The following is a 17,583-nucleotide window of genomic DNA, read 5'->3' on the forward strand; positions in this document are numbered from 1 at the left end:
GGCGACAGAGCAAGATTCTGTCTCCAAAAAAAAAAAAAAAAATTAATAATAGTATTGTTATCCTAATTGGTGGGAAAAGATTTTAAGGTTTTTTTGAACATGGCATCTATTCGTACATATCTCATATTAAAAGGTATTTAATGCTAATTTATATATGCATTTACTTTAATGTATCATTATTTCATGCCATTCTGCAAAGAACACAGATAGTGGAGAGAAAGAGATAAAAACAATGTTTGCAGTGGCTCACACCTGTAATCCCAGCCCTCTGAGGAGGGAGGATTGCTTAAGGCCAAAAGTTTGAGACCAACCTGGGCAACATAGAGAGACTCTTTTATTACCTGCAAAAAATTTTAAAATTAGCTGGGCATGGTGGCATGTGCCTGTGGTTCCAACTACTCAGGAGGCTGAGGTGGTAGGATCACTTCAGCCCAGGAGTTTAAGGCTACAGTGAGCTATGATTGTGTCTCTACATTCCAGCCTGGACAGTTGAGGAAGTTCCCTGTCTTTAAAATAAAAATGAAAATAAAAAACATGGATTTTCTATTGTTTGTAACACTTGTCACACAATGAATTTGGAGGTAGTAGAGGTTTGGAGTTAGGAATGTCTTACTTATCTTGATATTCTCTGCCCCTAGCAGAGTGTATGATGCAGCAGATATTCAATAAGTATTTATTAAATATAATTGAATTTTTAAAAGCAAAAATATTTCTCTTTTGACAGTCTTATGGTTCTGGGCCTAACATTTCCATCTAATTCTGATATTTGTGACTGTAAGTAGGCACAGATGAATAGATTGTGATATCTAAAAGCTGGATAGATATCTCTTCTGTTAGGTTTGGAGCTCTTACAGCTCCTAGTACTCTCCATACAGTGAATTCTTAGTCAGGGAAGATGACCGGATGTTGGATTCTGAAGAGAAGAGAGTTCTGTGAGACCTGAATAAAGTGTAAAAATTCATTAGATTGTTTTATCTTTATTTGACACATTAATTTTAAAAAAAAATACACTGTGGCACGTCAACCTGAGTCATGTCTGCAAAAGATAATCAATAGAAATCAGTTTATTGTTCTCTAATTACATGTATTGATTGATGCCTTTTAACATCTCTAAGCCATAGAGTAATGTTTCCCCAGTTGCCTTCTGCAGTAAGTGACTGAATTAAATGGAAGAGTAGCTAAGACAATGAAGGGTATCTATCCTGCCTATTATTTATTTTAATATCTGATCACCTTCTGTTTAGCTACATGTAAAATTATAGTCATTAATACATATCTGTAAACTTGTATCTTGGAATTGTTCCTGAAGAAGTCCTGCAAATATTTCACTATTCTACGTTATGAATGAAACATATAAATTCTGAATTTAGAGGTATTTGCCTATCCCTTACGGATAAGTTGTTATCCTCCTAAATATTATATATTTCACAACATCTTCAATTACCAGTTTCTTTATAAACACTGTTAGTAAGATAGGTTTGCGATTATTTCACTTCTCCAAGCGCCCTCAACAAATAGATTTTTCTCCATGTATTTGGCATCTAATTATATGCCCCTATGAAGTTTATGTTTAAATCTTCCCTTTGTATGCCTTGTATCCCATAAAGTTATTATTTCTAAACAGATTGTATGTAAATATTGTTAAATATAATTCACTTAAGGTAGAGGGGGTGTAATCTATTCAGAGAGTAGGTCTGAATTATTATGGAATATAAATACATTTTGCCTACTTGGAGCTCTGAAGTATCAAAATCCATTGAGCATTGTCACAAATCTGAACTGTCTCCCTTGTGAAGCCTACTCTAAACTATGCCCTAATATTTTGGAGGGGGAGAGGGAATGAGCCTCAAAAGGTAGATGGGAGTATTACTAAGGTTAACATTTATTTAAGTTTTAACAGTTAGTCCTTATATTTATAACTGTTCACCAGCTAAATAGGATCAATATGCAGGAAAAAGGGAGTGTTATCAGTATTTCATGATGCTAGTTAACATGTATTTTGAAATGCTGTTTAATAGCTCAGTAGTATAATGTGTGATATTATAGATAAATATAATGTCTTTTTTTATTCAAAAGAATTGGTAATAACTGATAAGAGTGTAAGATTCTTCAGAACATTACATCTGTTTTCTTAGATTCTCACATGACTAGGGCATAATAAGAGAAAAGGGACTCAGTAAATATTTGTCAAATAAGCCATTGTATGAGTGGGTTTTTTTAAATGCATTTTCTCTGGTATATAAGGGATGCAGAACACATAAGAGATGCTTAGTGAACGTGTTTATTTTAATAGAGACTGTTTTTATTTAAACATGAACATGTAGAAAGTTGATATTTATGTATATGAGTATAGATAGGTAAGTGTTGTCCATAACTTTTTCAATTCTAAGATCTTTGATGGCATTCTTCTCTCTTCTTTGTAGAGCCTAGTACAGTTGCTTGTATGGCAGTATACTTCATCAATTCTAAGATGCTCTCTTTTTTCTTAACCTTTAAACATCATTTGGGTATAAAAGAAGCTTAAATGTGTTTTCTTATTTAAACTGCTTTTTGCCACAAAGTTACATTTGTGATGGCTAATAAATAGTAGTAGCCTAATTTGCTCATTGATGTGTGATTGGAAAATTTTAGCTAACTAAATTAAATACCCAAGTTTATCTTAATCACCAGACCCACCTGTTTAAAGCATTGAATTAGTGTTATTTAAGGCTTACTGTGTGCTCGTACACTTTAAAAATTATTATGTGATTTTTGGTAAATAAGACAATATTTAGTAATTTGTGAATGTGGAAAATGAATACCATTTTTAATTCAATGGGATAGAATAAAATATATTTTAATTTTAAAATGTCTTCTTGGAGTTCTTGATTCAGATTGTAATCCTAGTTTTTCCTGCTCCTTCCATAGCTTCCTGCAGATTTCACAAAACTGCATCTTACTGACAGTCTCCACCCACAGGTGACCCACGTTTCTTCTAGCCATTCAGGATGTAGTATCACTAGTGATTCTGGAAGCAGTAGTCTTTCTGATATCTACCAGGTAAGAGACTGTTTTCCTTGTCATTTGCTTCATTTTCATTTATTCCAAGAAATTGTAAGGTTCTCAGCTGATAGAATCTATAAAGTAAATACGTGTGTGTATATTACATGTGCATGTATGTACAAAAAATATTAATGTTTATTTAATATATGTTATTTTTAGGGTGTAGAACTGTCTTAATTGTACTGCCTCTGCTATTATGAGTTACCAAAGTGTTTATTTTTTTATTTGTATAAAATATATGGGGTAAAAGTGTAAAATTTTTGCTTGGATAGATTGCACAGTGGTGAAGTCAGGGCTTTTAGGTTATACATCACCCCAATAACTTACATGGTGCCCATTAAGTAATTTCTCATTATCCACCCCCTACTCTCTCATGCTCTGAGTCTCCACTGCTTATTCCACACTCTGCATCCATGTGTAAACATTATTTAGCTCCCACTTGTGACTGAAAATGTGGTATTTGTCTGTGTCTGACTTATTTCAATTAAGATAGTGGCCTCCACTTCCATCCATATTGCTGCAAAAGTCATGATTTCATTTTTTATGGCTGAATAGTATTTCATTGTGTATATGTACTGTACTTTATTCAGTCATCCATTGATGAACACTTTGGTTGATTCTATATCTTTGCTATTGTTAATAGTGCTGCAAGAAACATACAGGTACAGGTACCTTTTTGGTATAATGATTTATTTTCCTTTGGGTAGATACTGAGTCATGAGATTGGTAGATTGAATGGTAGTTCTCTTTTTAGTTCTTGGAGAAATCTCCATACTGTTTTTCATCAGAGGTTGTACTAGTTTACATTCCCACCAGCTGCATGTTATTGTTCTCTTATCTCCACATCCTCACCATCTGTTACTATTTTTGTCTTTTTCATGACAGCCATTCTGACTGGTGAAAGACAGTATCACATTGTGGTTTTCACTGGCGTTTCTCTGATGATTACTGGTATTAAGCATTTTTTCATATGTCTGTTGGCTATTTGTATGTCTTCTTTTGAAAATGTCTATTCATGTCCTTTCCCCACTTTTTAATGGGATTATTTTGTTGTTGTTGTTGTTATTCAGTTGTTTGAGGTTCTGGATATAAGTCCCCAGTAGGATGCATAGTTAGCAGATATTTCTCCCATTCTACAGATTATCTGTTCACTCTGTTGATTATTTCTTCTACTGTGCAGAAGCTTTTTAGTTTAATTAAGTCCCATTTGTCTGTTTTTGTTGCCTGTGCTTTTGAGGTCTTAGTCATGAATTATTTGCCTAGACCAGTGTCCTAAAGAATTTTCCCTAGATTGTCTTCTAATATTTTTATAGCTTTGGGTCTTAAGTCTTCAATCTGTTTTGAGTCGATTTTTTTTATATGCTGAAAGATAGGGGTCCAGTTTCATTATACTGTATATGGCAACCCAATTTTCCCAGCACCATTTATCAAAAAGGGTAGCTTTTCCCCAGTGTATGTTCTTGGCTTTGTCAAAGATCAGTTGGCTGTAAATATGTGACTTTATTTCTGGATTCTTTATTTTGTTCCATCGATCTATGTACCTACTTTTATACCAGTATCATGCTGTTTTGGTTATTATAACCTTGTAGTGTAATTTGTTCTTTTTGCCCAAGATTGCTTTCACTGTTCAGGCTCTTTTGTGGTTACATTACATATGTACTTTAGTATTTTTTTTTTTGCTAATTCTGTGAAAAATGATGCTGGGATTTTGATAGGACTTACATTCAATCTGTATATTGCTTTAGGCAGTAAGGTCATTTTAGTGATATTAACTCTTTCAATCCATGAGCATGGGATGTTTTCTCATTGCGTCATCTACAATTTCTTTCATCAGTATTTTGTAGTTTTCCTTGTAGAGCTTTCACCTCCTTGGTTGAATATATTCTAGTTTTTGTGTGTGTGTGTGTGGTAGCCATTGTAAATGAGATTGCTTTCTTGATTTTGTTCTCAGCTAGATTGTTATTGGTGTATGGAAATGCTACTGATTTGTGCACATTAATTTTACATTCTGAAACTTCCCGAATTCTTTTATCAAATCTAAAAATTTTTTGATGGAGTCTTGAGGGGTTTCTATATATAATGAGATCACTCCATCAGTGAACAGGGATAATTTCACTTCCACTTTTCCATTTTGGATGCCTTTTATTTCTTTCTCTTGCCTAATTGCTCTGGCTAGGACTTAGAATACTGTTTTGAATAGGAGTGGGAAAGTGGGCATCCTTGTTACAGTTCTTATAGGGAATGCTTTCAACTTTTCCCTGTTGAGTGAGATGTTGGCTGTAGGTTTGTCTAATATTACAAGTTTTTCTTATTAAAGTCCATACTGAGTGTGACAAAAGGAAGGGCCTATTCAGAGTGGATCATTGAATTATCTTCCTTGTGTTTTTTAAAAATTACCTTTAGATTTAGTATCTGCTTAAAATAAATTTTTGTGATACTGATGGATAGAAAATAAGCCAGAGCTATGGGATTCCAAAAATGTTTTTAAAATAAAATAATTTTAATTCTTAAGAAACATTCTATTAGCTTTGAATATGCAAAGTTAGGAAAAGAGACTGAAATATACACAAAAAATCCTTATTTGGGCCTTCAAATACATTCTACTACTATTGGATTGTATATGGTTTCAAGCAAAATAACATTATTCTTACTTTACAAAGAATAACTCTTGGCTTATTAGGAACTGTGGCATGAAAAAACCATAAAAGTAACTTTCTTTGGAGACAATATAGTTATGAAGGATCATTGTTGTATTTAGTCAGTGATGTTTTTATTTTTTTAATTATTGAAAGTTAGTGAACAATTAAGAATACCATCAATACAAGACATACTCGTTTAGGTCCTGAATTTAGTAGATCTTGGAAAATAATTTTATTTTAAAGAGACAGTATACTAGTTATATACTTTTCTCAGTTTACTTCCACATCACATACACACAAACACACCATTTATTCTGAAAGTTGATTTTTCTAAACATTTATCGAAGAGTTCCCGTGTGTAAAACTATCAACAGTATACATAAAAGCTGTACTTTAGCTTATATTAATTGAAATATTATGGCAGAGCCTTTGTCCTCTAAACTTTGAGATTATTATTATACATATTGAAAATCTATAGTTAGAATACAGCTTGAGGTTACAACAGTTATCACTGTTCTCATCAGATAAATACAAACTTGGATGAAACACCTAAAAGGTAAATCTGTTAAGAGAATGAAGTAACTTGTTTGGCCAGGTGCAGTGGCTGATGCCTGTAATCCCAGCACTTTGGGAGGCCAAGACAGGCAGATCACTTGAGGCCAGGAATCTAAGACCAGCCTGGCCAACATGGTAAAACCCCATCTCTACGAAAATACAAAAATTAGCCAGATGTAGTGATGCATGCCTGTAGTCCCAGCTACTCAGGAGGCTGAGGCACGAGAATCTCTTGAGCCTCAGAAGTTGTCACAGCAGTGAGCCGAGATCTCCCCACTGCACTCCAGCCTGCGGGGCAGAGCGAGACTCCGTCTCAAAAAAACAAAAAAGTAACTTGTTTGTATAATTGATTGAGGCATATTCTGAGGGGAATTCTAGTCATATGTGCTTTTACCTTGAATAGGCTGGATAAGTACATGAGGAAATGCAGATGGTACTTCTTCTGCCCCTGGTTATCATCTGAATGTCTGTGAAACCAGAGTGTAGGTGAGAGTTCCTAATTACTCTAACTTAGTTGGAGCTTGCAGCCTGCTATCTGGCTTTATCTTTGGGTGTAGATGAAGAAGAGGATCCCTGTGCATATCATTATAGTTGATTGTCAAAGCTATTTGTTTCAGATTTGATGACAGGCATATAGCCTGTAAGTATGTATCCATCATAAGGAAACATCCATAGATGTATCTAAGGATCTAGTTATTGGCTGTGCAAAACTTAACATTTAGTAGAGATTTTCAGTAGACTACTTCTATTATCTTTGAATCAGAACTTAAAATGAGAAGTCTGACATGCACCTGGTTCAACTTCCAAATTTACATTTGAATCCTTTGCTTCTCTTCTGTGAATCAAGCATCCAGTTTATTCTTGAACAATTCCAAGGGTGAGCAGCTTTCTCCCACAGCAACCCATTTAATCTTCATACAGTTCTGATTTCAGAGGCCTCCTGTCACATTGAAGTGAGAATAAACGCTCACGAGATGGACACAGATTGAATTTGAATGCTGTACACCAGGGAGATATGCTGTACACCAGGATAGAATAATGTTGCTGAGATGGTGGGAAGAGAGGAATTTGTGAGTGAATTCTTAGTCATTCATAATGATTAACCTTTAGAGAAGAAACACTCCTCTGTTTTAACAGGGACACATCCTGGGGAGTTTGGGAGTTGAGGGAGTTCCTGTCTTAGACTTCTGTTTTCTCTCGGAAGAGTTGAGTTCATTTGTTGAGAGTGAGAGGGTTGGCAGGTAGAGAGTTTTAAGGAGAGAGAAGTTTTGAAATAATAGTTGTAGAGAGTAGGAGAACAAATTGACTAGAGAAATGGAGATTGAATTGAGTTAGTGCCCTCAAATATAAAGTGATTTCTCTGCTCTGTTAAGTAATTTTCTCCACTGTAAGCACAAAGAAAGCAAGGATTTGACTTCACCCAGGACTGAAATTTGTTAAGTGACTGTAATACAAAGACAGGTGGAGCAACAAGGCAAGCGTTTTCTAACTGCAGATCATAGCTTTTGTATGCCTTCTGCCTGGAATGTTTTCTCGTAGCTTGATCCTTTTCAGCCTTTGTTTTCAAGTATCATCTCCTCAGAGTTGTTTCTTTATAACCCTCTGTAAAGGAAATCCTCCATTTTGATTCCTTTCCTGCATAATCTTTTTGTTTCCTTCCTAGAACACCGATTGAAAGAATTATTACTTTTTATGTTGACTCTCTGCCTAGTAGAATGACACCTTCAAGAAGGCAGGGAACTTGTCTGTCTTGTCTCCATTTTTTCTGCTAGAGCCTAGTACAGTGCCAGGAAATTTTAGGCATTCAGTAAAGATGTGTTGAATGGATGTAATTGAAATAATAGACTAGGGAGTATAAGCTGGATATGAAAGGAAGTTAAGACAGGAGGTGTGAACACTAGACACAGAAGGTAGTAGAGTCTTGAGCAAAGATCCTTCTTAAGTTGAAAAAAGGTTACCTTAGAAGCAGATGGGGGCAGGTCGAAAGAATAGAAGGTTGTTGGTGATTGAAAGCTTTAATGCCTAAGTTAGTGATATGAGACAGCGCCATTTCCAGCCATGATAAGTTCCTGGTTAAATGGTGTGGCCATCAGAATCACAGCAAGTGGCTTAGGCAAACCGGAAATAGTTATACAAAAATAGATAGATCAATAGAACAGAGAGTTCCAGCAAAATTGAACTCGTGTAAGGATGTAATATGTGATAGAGGAAACTTCATAAATCAATAAAGTGATGGATCATTCAATAAATGGTCTTTGGAGTTGGGGAATCATTTTGTATTCTCATTTTGTATTGTAATTAAAATAAATTCCTGATAAACTAAAGAGTTAGCAAACAGTGTTTTAGTAAAGGATCAAAACATTTTGTAATCAAAACATCAATTGATATGAAGATTTAAAGTCAGAATATAACTGATTTATGCAAATTAGAAAAATAGTCAGCTCACAATGTTGAAATGTTCAAAGGACAGTGGTAGGTAACTTACAGAAAAGAAAATGCAAATGTCTACACCTTGAGTATTTGAAACATAATAATAATTGAGCATATAAGGACTTAAATATGAAATTATTCTGCCTATCAAATTAGCACAGATTTTCTTACCTAAAATAAACATTTATAGACATTTTTATATACTCCTTGTAGGATTGTAATTTTGGGGAAGCAACCTAACGATTTACATTAAGAGCTTTAAAAATCATTCTTCTCTTTTAGGCATATATATGCATTTAATAAGCAAAACTTTTTTGGCAAGTGATTTTAAAGTGCTTACTGATAAAACATGCAGTATTTGATTTTTATTTTAGTTATATGAATACTTCAGTAGAGCTTTATGGCATAAAAAATTTTTTGTTAATTTTCTTGATTTTTTAAAATAATGTAAAATAAATTGGTTTTAAGAACTGTTCACAAGAGCTGAATAGATTTAGTCCCTTTTGATTTAAATAGTGGAGCTTTCAGCATTGATCTGAGAATATTATTTTTAAAAGAATATCACTATTTAAATATTAATGGACAACAAAATCTATGTTAGTCTGTACATGTATAGGATAAATTAATTTAAGACAGGAGTTATTCGGCTAAACCTTTCTCCTTGTTCCTGTAACAAATATATCCAGATAAACTTTTAAATATAAAGCATCTGTTTTAGTGTCTTTATTTAGAAAAAAAGGGCTTAAAGACACACATGAGTCTTAGTAGTGTTGTTATTTGGAGGAAGCTAGAAAACAATAAGTGTTATGTTTAAATGCAAATATGTATTTAAACTTTGTATCTTTTATGACTTAGCAAAGTTGAAAACATTTTATTACTGTATTATGTTTCAACTATTTCTTGTAAGACTATTGAGAATGTTGAGCAAAGTGCAGAGTACTTAGTATTTCTTGGTTGGTCACACCTGATTTTGAATCCTAGCCAGTTACTGGGTTTTGTTTTGCTTACATTGAACAACTTATTTAATTTCCTTGAAATTTTCTCCTTTCTAAAATAACGTTAATAATACTAACTTGCTGAATTGATATGAAGAGTATTGTTTTAAAACATCAACTTCAGTGCTAGATACATATGATAGTCATTCAATATAGGATCACTATTTTTATAATTGTTGTATGAACCAGTTGGCCAGAATGTGTTGGTGCAGTTAGTCTAAGATACTGTTTTACAAGGAGAGTGCTGCATTTAACAGAATTTTGGGGGATTTTTTGGTCAAATTCCAAGGTTCATTGATGGTATGGGGAGAGGTAGAAGGTGTACAAGTACTAAGATGAAGACTGTATCCCCTTGAGGAAGGGACTTTTGATCTACCTTGAGACTGGCTTTCTTTCTCCCGTGTATGATCCAAAAGCAGTCCTGTGAATAGTAACAAGCTGTACCTACAGTTTACATCAATGATAAGATGGGCTTATAGAGGTTAAGTGGCTTTGCTAAAATCACATCATGAATAGTAGAGGTGAGATTCGGAGCCACAAAACTGAGTTTGTTCACACAGTTAATACTATATTCTAGGCACTCTTCTTAAGTTTAGTACTCCTTCTGGAGACCAGTTTGTGTTCCTTAGTCTCTAAACATCTTGTCCACAAGGCGGTGGTATTATGAAATTAGTAGGTCCCTGAAAAGTTGTTTATCACATTCTTTTAAAAAGTATGATTTAGGGAATATGTAGTATTTTAAGGTAAAATGGATATTTATTCTAAATAATCTCTAAATTTTTTGTTTAGTAAATGTTATTTTATGAATAGTTTGTTTCTTAAAGCATGGAATGCACATAGAGATAGCAAACAACTGTGATCTTTTACATAAATAAAGTGGAAGGTTCCGTTTGGGAGAGAGAAATCCAGCTGACAGTTGAAAGTCTTTATGTTCTGCTTAAGACTTAAATATAAATAATTTAAATGATAGTTATTTCTTTGGGGTGGTATAAAATATATTTCATCTTTTCACATACTTTAGATGTTTTAAAGTTAAAGAAACCTTTAGTTATATAAATTATTATTGAAAATAAAGATTTTTAAAATTTCTGTCTTTGGTAGTGTCCTTCACTCTGTGCTAATATTAAAGAATGTTTATATAGAGAACTGATAATATTTTTGAAAATATAAGGTGATGAGTAATAGTCTTCAATGTGAAGATGATACTGAGGTGAAAATGTGATCATAGCAAGCATTAGCAAATTATATTTCTAGACTTCAGGGTCAGATGCTGATAACAATGTTGACCTATTATGTCTAACCAGAAACTTGGCATACTATATCACATCAAGTTCTACTTCAGTTTCCTTCTTGAATCTAGCAATGATTCAGTTAATTTTGAGCTTAAATTACGAGGTGTGTTTCTGAGTGTGTCACAGTTCTCTCTGTATGGGCTGCTGTGGCTTACTGCTCTCCTGCCTGCAGTATCTCTGCTTATTAATGACCAGGCCATTGAACTTTCATAAACATTAGGTTTTCTGTCTTCAATTATTTTCCCTTTAAGTTTTTTTTAAAAATAATATATGCATTTTGGTTCAGGAAATTGTACCTAAAGAACAGAAAATGTGATTAAAACTCATTGTTAACACATGCTGGTATTATTTCAAAATGTAGGATTAAATCTTATATTCTGTGATATGAACCAGGACTTCACAAAGCTGAAACTTTGTTGATAAGAAAATAGCACAGGCTGGGCGCAGTGGCTCATGCCTGTAATCCCAGCACTTTGGTAGGCTGAGGTGGGCTGATCACTTGAGGCCAGGAGTTCAAGACTGGCTGGGCCAACGTGATAAAATCCCATCTCTCCTAAGAGTACAAAAATTACAAAAATTAGCTGGGTGCGGTGGTACACATCTGTAGTCCCAGCTGAGGCATGATAATCTCATGAACCCTGGAGGCAGAGGTTGCAGTGAGCCAAGATCATGCCATTGCACTCCAGCTTGGGCAACAGAGCAAGACTCTGTCTCAAAGAAAGAAAGAAAAAAAGAAAGAGAGAGAGGGAGGGAGGAAGGGGAGAGGGAGAGAGGGAGAGGAGGAAGGAAGAAAGAGAAAATAGCACAATTTATTCTGTAAGTATTAAATTATAGGAAAAGGGTAGATCCTTATATAAGCCACATTCGTATTCAGTGAATGTTAAAAAGAGGCAGATTAGATTGCGGTTAAGACTCTGAAGCCAGAATTCCTGGGTTCTAGTCTTGATTCCACAGTTTATCAGCAGCACGACCTTGGAGAAATTATTTCTCTTCACCTAAGTGTTGGAATAATATAAGTTAATAATGGCCCTTACTTTATAGGGTTGTTTCAAGGATTAAATGACTTAATAAATACATAGCAATTAGAGCACTACCTGATACATTGTTAAGTATTTAGTGTTAGCTATAATAAGATGTTTTCAAGATTTTAATATTTCATTTGGAAAAACACGTTCAAGATTGATATAGTTAATATTTAATTGAATTCATTTTTACTGTGCTTAACTGATAAGTCTAGGTATATAATGTCAAATAAGATCTATATGATATATACATACATATTGCTGAGATGATAGTCACAAAAGGCTACATAGTGACGTAGAAAGGATAATTGTTCTAGGATTGAGCTAATCCAACAAAAGAGACCATCTGAAATGTGTGACTCCAGTGACTTAGAAAATTTGCAAGTATCTTGATAACTTGAAATTTGGTGATGTGATCACCTTTGTTGATGAGTGGAAAGAGTGAGCATGTTGCCTCTAAGCATATGGTCTCCTATAGTGTTTCTCAATTTATAGTTTAACATTAGTCATTGGGATAATCTGATTGTTAATGTTTCATTTGCATATTTATCAAGTTACCTTTGATTTGTGGCTCATTTTTCCATAAGGAGTATTTAATAGGGGTGAAATGGTCTGGGCTTCTTGGCATTAATAAATTCACACCTGTTCTGCAAAAGGAATTCCTCAGAATTGTCACCCTTAAGCTGTTAGCCTAAGCCATTCTCTTTGAAAAATGGAGTGAAAACAAATACTACCTTTTTCTTCTTTATTCTACTGTGTTTCACATGCCATATGACAGCTCAGATAAGAAATCAAAATTACTGAGATAAAGTCATTATTCCTAACCAAAAATTTAATAGGAGGTGGAATCACTCATATTTTGTTAAAGTAATTGTTATATATAGTTTCTGGTGCATACGTAGTTGTTGGATGGAAAAATAAATATAACAAAAGCATTATTTTGAATGAGACTTGCTCTTATTTCTTTGGGCCCCAAAGATTTATTTACTTAAAATAGTTTTTAATTTGTGTGTGTGCGTGTGTGTGTGTATCTTAAGGCCACAGAAAGCGAGGCTGGTGATATGGACCTGAGTGGGTTGCCAGAAACAGCAGTGGATTCCGAGGACGATGACGATGAAGAAGACATTGAGAGAGCATCAGATCCTCTGATGAGTAGGGACATTGTGAGAGACTGCCTGGAGAAGGACCCAATTGACCGGACAGATGATGACATTGGTAAGCTTGAACAGTAAAATGAATCTAAGAGCAATTAAAAATATTCAGTGGTAAAATTGTGTGATGAAATAAGAGCCCAAGACTAGTAGACTTTTAAAAATCATTAATTTATTTATTTCCTTTTTATAAACAATAGTATTTGTTGGACAAAAATTGGAAAAAATCAAGTTTACTCAGTCTTACCTTCAGGAATCTACAAATGATAACGTGAATGAAACTTCTTAATAAACTCTTTCCACATAAACCCTTTCTTAAGCTTAGTTTATGATGAAAAAAAAAAAAGTTAAAATGAGACTTTCAAGCAATATTACTTCTATTAATTTCCTCATGAGCCCTATTTTTATTAAGCTCATGTTTTCTGTATGTAAACATAAAGGCAGTTGGTAAAATTGTCATAATGAATTTGCTTCTACTCTGGTTTCATATGAAGACTCAAGTGGGTGGAAGGAGAGAGCAAAATGTCAGGTTAGTGGCATATAGGCTGTGTGATGGTTGAGACTTTTTTCTTTTGCTGTTTTTGTTCTTTTTTTTTTTTTTAATTTTTATTTTATGTTGAGGAGTACAAGTGCAGGTCTCTTACATAGGAAAACCTGTGTCATGGGGGTTTGTTGTACAGATTATTTCATCACCCAGGTTTTAAGCCTAGTACCCACTGATAATTTTTCCTGAACTTCCTCCTCCTCCCACCCGCTAACCTTCTGAAAGGCCCCAGTATGTGTTATTTCCCTCTGTGTGTTCATGTGTTCTCATCATTTAGCTCCCACTTACAGGTTCTGTTCATCTGTTAGTTTGCTAAGGATAATGGCCTCCAATTCCATCCATGTCCCTGCAAAAGACATGGTCTTGTTCTTTTTGTGGCTGTGTTGTATTCCCTGGTGTACATGTACCACATTTTCTTTATCCAGTCTATAAATAATGGGAATTTAGGTTGATTCCATGTCTTTGCTATTGTGAATTGTGCTGCAGTGACTTTGTTTAAGTGTACCCAGAGGTTAAAACTTTAAGTAGCTTTATATTGACCTTTCCATCATAGCAAGAGTTGGTTGTGTAGTAATTGTTTTGGGTTTGAGTATGCCTCCCAGACTCTGGCTTGTTTCTTAGAGCACTGGAAATGAGAGCAACTTCCATTGAGAGTCATCCTTCCGTGAGAGTTCCAGGGTCTATAGCCACCCTTGCCTGAGCCTCACTCATCTGTTGTACCACTCCCCCAACTCTTGGGCCACTACATATTTAAAGAGCAGTTAAATGAACTGAATGTGTTGGAATTAGATATAGGACGGTGTGGAGTGGCTTGTTGCATGAATTTGAGTGATACAAACATGTATGAGGAAAAACTTTCACCATTTCAGGAATGGTGAAATATTCTAGGAAATTAAAGGCAAAAAAAAAAAAAAACACACAAAACCTTAGATTAGACATTCAAAATTTAATTGAAATAATTTATGGGAATTGTTAACTCTTTATAGATGAATAATGTTATAGATGAATAATGTATGGTAATTATTATTTATTCATTCAGCTAATGTGAGTGGGTGAGCCCCTTCTATGTGCTCTAGGTTTTCTAGGTCCTGGCAACTCACTCAGTGCTGAACAAGGGCAAAAGTCCTTGTTCGTTGCAATCTATTAGGGGAGACATGTGATCAGCAAGTGAACAAGTAAAACCCACTGCAGGCAGTAAGTGCAGTGAAGAAGAGTAAAGTAGAGGCTGGGCTGATGGAAGCAGGGGAGTGGCCTGAGTGAAATGGTTCTGTTTCACCCCCTGAAGATTCAGGTTTATACTTTTCCTGTTTCTGATACCGCATGTTAATCTGATTTACAATTTCTAAAAATGGGGTTTCACTCTCCAATTCCCTGTTCACTTTCTTGGGTCCGATACCACATGTTCAGCGATACCACATGTTCAGTGTCCAAAAGTGCGTTTCATGTTCTCCCTCTTTGCCCTTGCCAATTTCTTTCTTTTTAATCCCCTGTAGTTTTAAAGAAGTAAATTGGAAGTGTGTTCAATTTACCATTTCAATTCAGAATCTTTGTTCATAGGTACTTTTAAAAAAAAAATAGGTGAAACATTGCTTATGAATAGATTGATTTGGAAGTTGCCATTTTATAAACTAATCTATCTTTTTTGAATCTGTTCATTTTAAAATAGTTGTGGAAGAAAATGCTGATTATTAAAATATATGTCTGTCATTCCTGGAAATTTAAGACTTTCAGTTGATAGCTGAGAAGCCCTCTCTCCCAGAATCTCTAGAAAGCAGCAGCCATGGTGATTCCTACAAATAAATAAAAAGCTATCTTTAAAAAAAAAAAAAAAAAAAAAAAAGTGCTTGTCAATATAATTCCTACAGGGAGCAGCATTTATTACTTGGAAGCAGTGATGATTATCATGCTTGCAGCTATGAAATATACATTTATTTAAAGCAATAAAACACTAACATTAAACAAGTCCTAAAGGGTGTTGTTTGTTCTATATAAGACCTTGAAAGATTTTGTGTTCTATTTCCCTGAAAATAAAATGTGTGAGAACTGCTTAGCTGTTGTTAAATGCAACTCATCCTCCAGGATTTAGTTAAAATAGACACCCTTTACATAAAATACAAACATCTGTATGATTGATGTTTTAGATTCCTCTTCCCCTGCAAAAAAGGGAGAGATGTCCACGTGCATGCACGTGAGTGTATGCGTGAGTGTTTAAGGTGAATCAAATGAAGTTGCTAATATTTGAACATGTTTTTGTGAGCTGCAGGAAGAAAAAAATTCCCTTTGGGTTCTGATAGATTTCTTGGGTATAGTTTTGTTTCAGTACTTTGAAGGAAGGGACTGTGTCATGTTAATTTTTGCCCTGGAACTCATAACTTTGTAGGTACTCCATTATTGAATAGTTGTAAAAAAAATTTTTTTTGTTTTGAGAGCTTGACACAGTAAAGTAGAAGACTACTTCGATCTCTTTATACAAACCCCGGTTTTTTTTAAAAAATTAATAAAATGTTTTTATATAAAATTATATCAAGCAAACCAGGATAAGCTAATTTTCTGAATTGGCTTCGGCTTCTGGTATCTGTAAGTTAATTATTTGTTGTTTTTTTTTAATGGTACATTGTAAATAAAGTGTTTTTAAAGCTTTATATTTTTCCATAAACATTAGATAGGTCATAATAGTGTATCATTCTAATAGGTAAGTGTATAATTCTATAGATTGTTCTAAGAAATACAAAAGAAAATTGTCCTGTTTCTCCCATCCACTTTTCATGTGTCCTGAGGATTTTCCTACTATCCATCCCAGGCTCTGAATCCTTGGCTACCCTAAGCCCTTTTAAGTCTGTATGATACCTGTGTCATTGTCAGAGTTTTGAGCCCCCTGTAGCAGGAGTCTCCACCCCTGGGCCACAGACTGGTACTGGTCCCTGGCCTGTTAGGAACTAGGCTGCACAGCAGGAGGTGAGCAAAAGGTAAGGGAGCGTTACCACCTGGGCTCCACCTCCTGTCAGATCAGCATTAGTCTCATAAGAGTGCAAACCCTACTGTGAACTGCTTATGCAAGGGTTCTAGGTTGTGCACTCCTTATGAGACTTTAGTGCTTGATAATCTGAGGCGGAACAGTTTCATCCCAAAACTATCCCCCCTGCACCCACAGAGAGTGGAAAAGTTGTCTTTCACGAAACCTGCCCCTGGTGCCAAAAAGGTTGGAGACTGCTGCCATATATATATATATATATATATATATATATATATGATTGGTTATAAAATAGTTCTTTATTTTTAAAAATTGCTCCAATCATCTAGTATAATATAGCACGGAAATATCTAAAAACCAGGGATACCATTATTGAATCCTTGAAATCTTAAAAAGTCTTAGATGCCATCTGGTTTAGCATTTATGTATTTCTGGTTTTTCAGCTGAGCCTGGATAATTATGTACATTTACTATTTGATCTTTCTGTCTCCTTTATTCTTATAATATATGATACACAGATATCTTCTAGCCTGTGGTTTTTTTTTTTTAATGCTAGCCACTACTCATATATCACAAATTAAACTCATGACCCACTAATAGGTTAAGAGTCTGCCAAAAAGCAAACAATATGTCTACACAAAGCACTTTAAAATTATTACAACAAATGCTTGTGAAGGTACTTTGTATTTTGTTCCCACTTTTTATTCTCTGATCATATATGTGATAATTATTTGACTTCTATTATTGTCTAAACAGATACTAAATTCAAAACATTTCTGACAATTTCTGGCCCACATTTTTCTTAAACCCACGAATCTTTGCTTGTCCAAAGAAATTTAGCAAATACAAGGGGTGGGAAAAAGTAAAATGCATGGTCTATAGGTAATAGTGTCATAGTTTATGGTGAGGGGTGAGGGATGAAGGCTAAAGAAAACAGAGCTG

General features: G+C 34.5%; 1 protein-coding gene across 14 annotated transcripts in view; it reads left to right on the forward strand.

Annotated features, from left to right (window-relative positions):
• Positions 1-17,583, forward strand: part of RAPGEF2 (Rap guanine nucleotide exchange factor 2) — a 258,238-nt gene that overhangs the window by 200,959 nt on the left and 39,696 nt on the right. For all 14 annotated transcript variants that reach the window (XM_037993381.2, XM_037993390.2, XM_037993368.2 and 11 more), the window contains 2 exons: positions 2,908-3,039; positions 13,013-13,190. In XM_037993381.2, the coding sequence (XP_037849309.1) occupies positions 2,908-3,039; positions 13,013-13,190 (310 nt within the window). The remainder of the gene's footprint in view (positions 1-2,907; positions 3,040-13,012; positions 13,191-17,583) is intronic.

Source organism: Chlorocebus sabaeus, chromosome 7, assembly GCF_047675955.1.
Source record: "Chlorocebus sabaeus isolate Y175 chromosome 7, mChlSab1.0.hap1, whole genome shotgun sequence".
NCBI classification, from domain to species: Eukaryota; Metazoa; Chordata; class Mammalia; order Primates; family Cercopithecidae; genus Chlorocebus; species Chlorocebus sabaeus.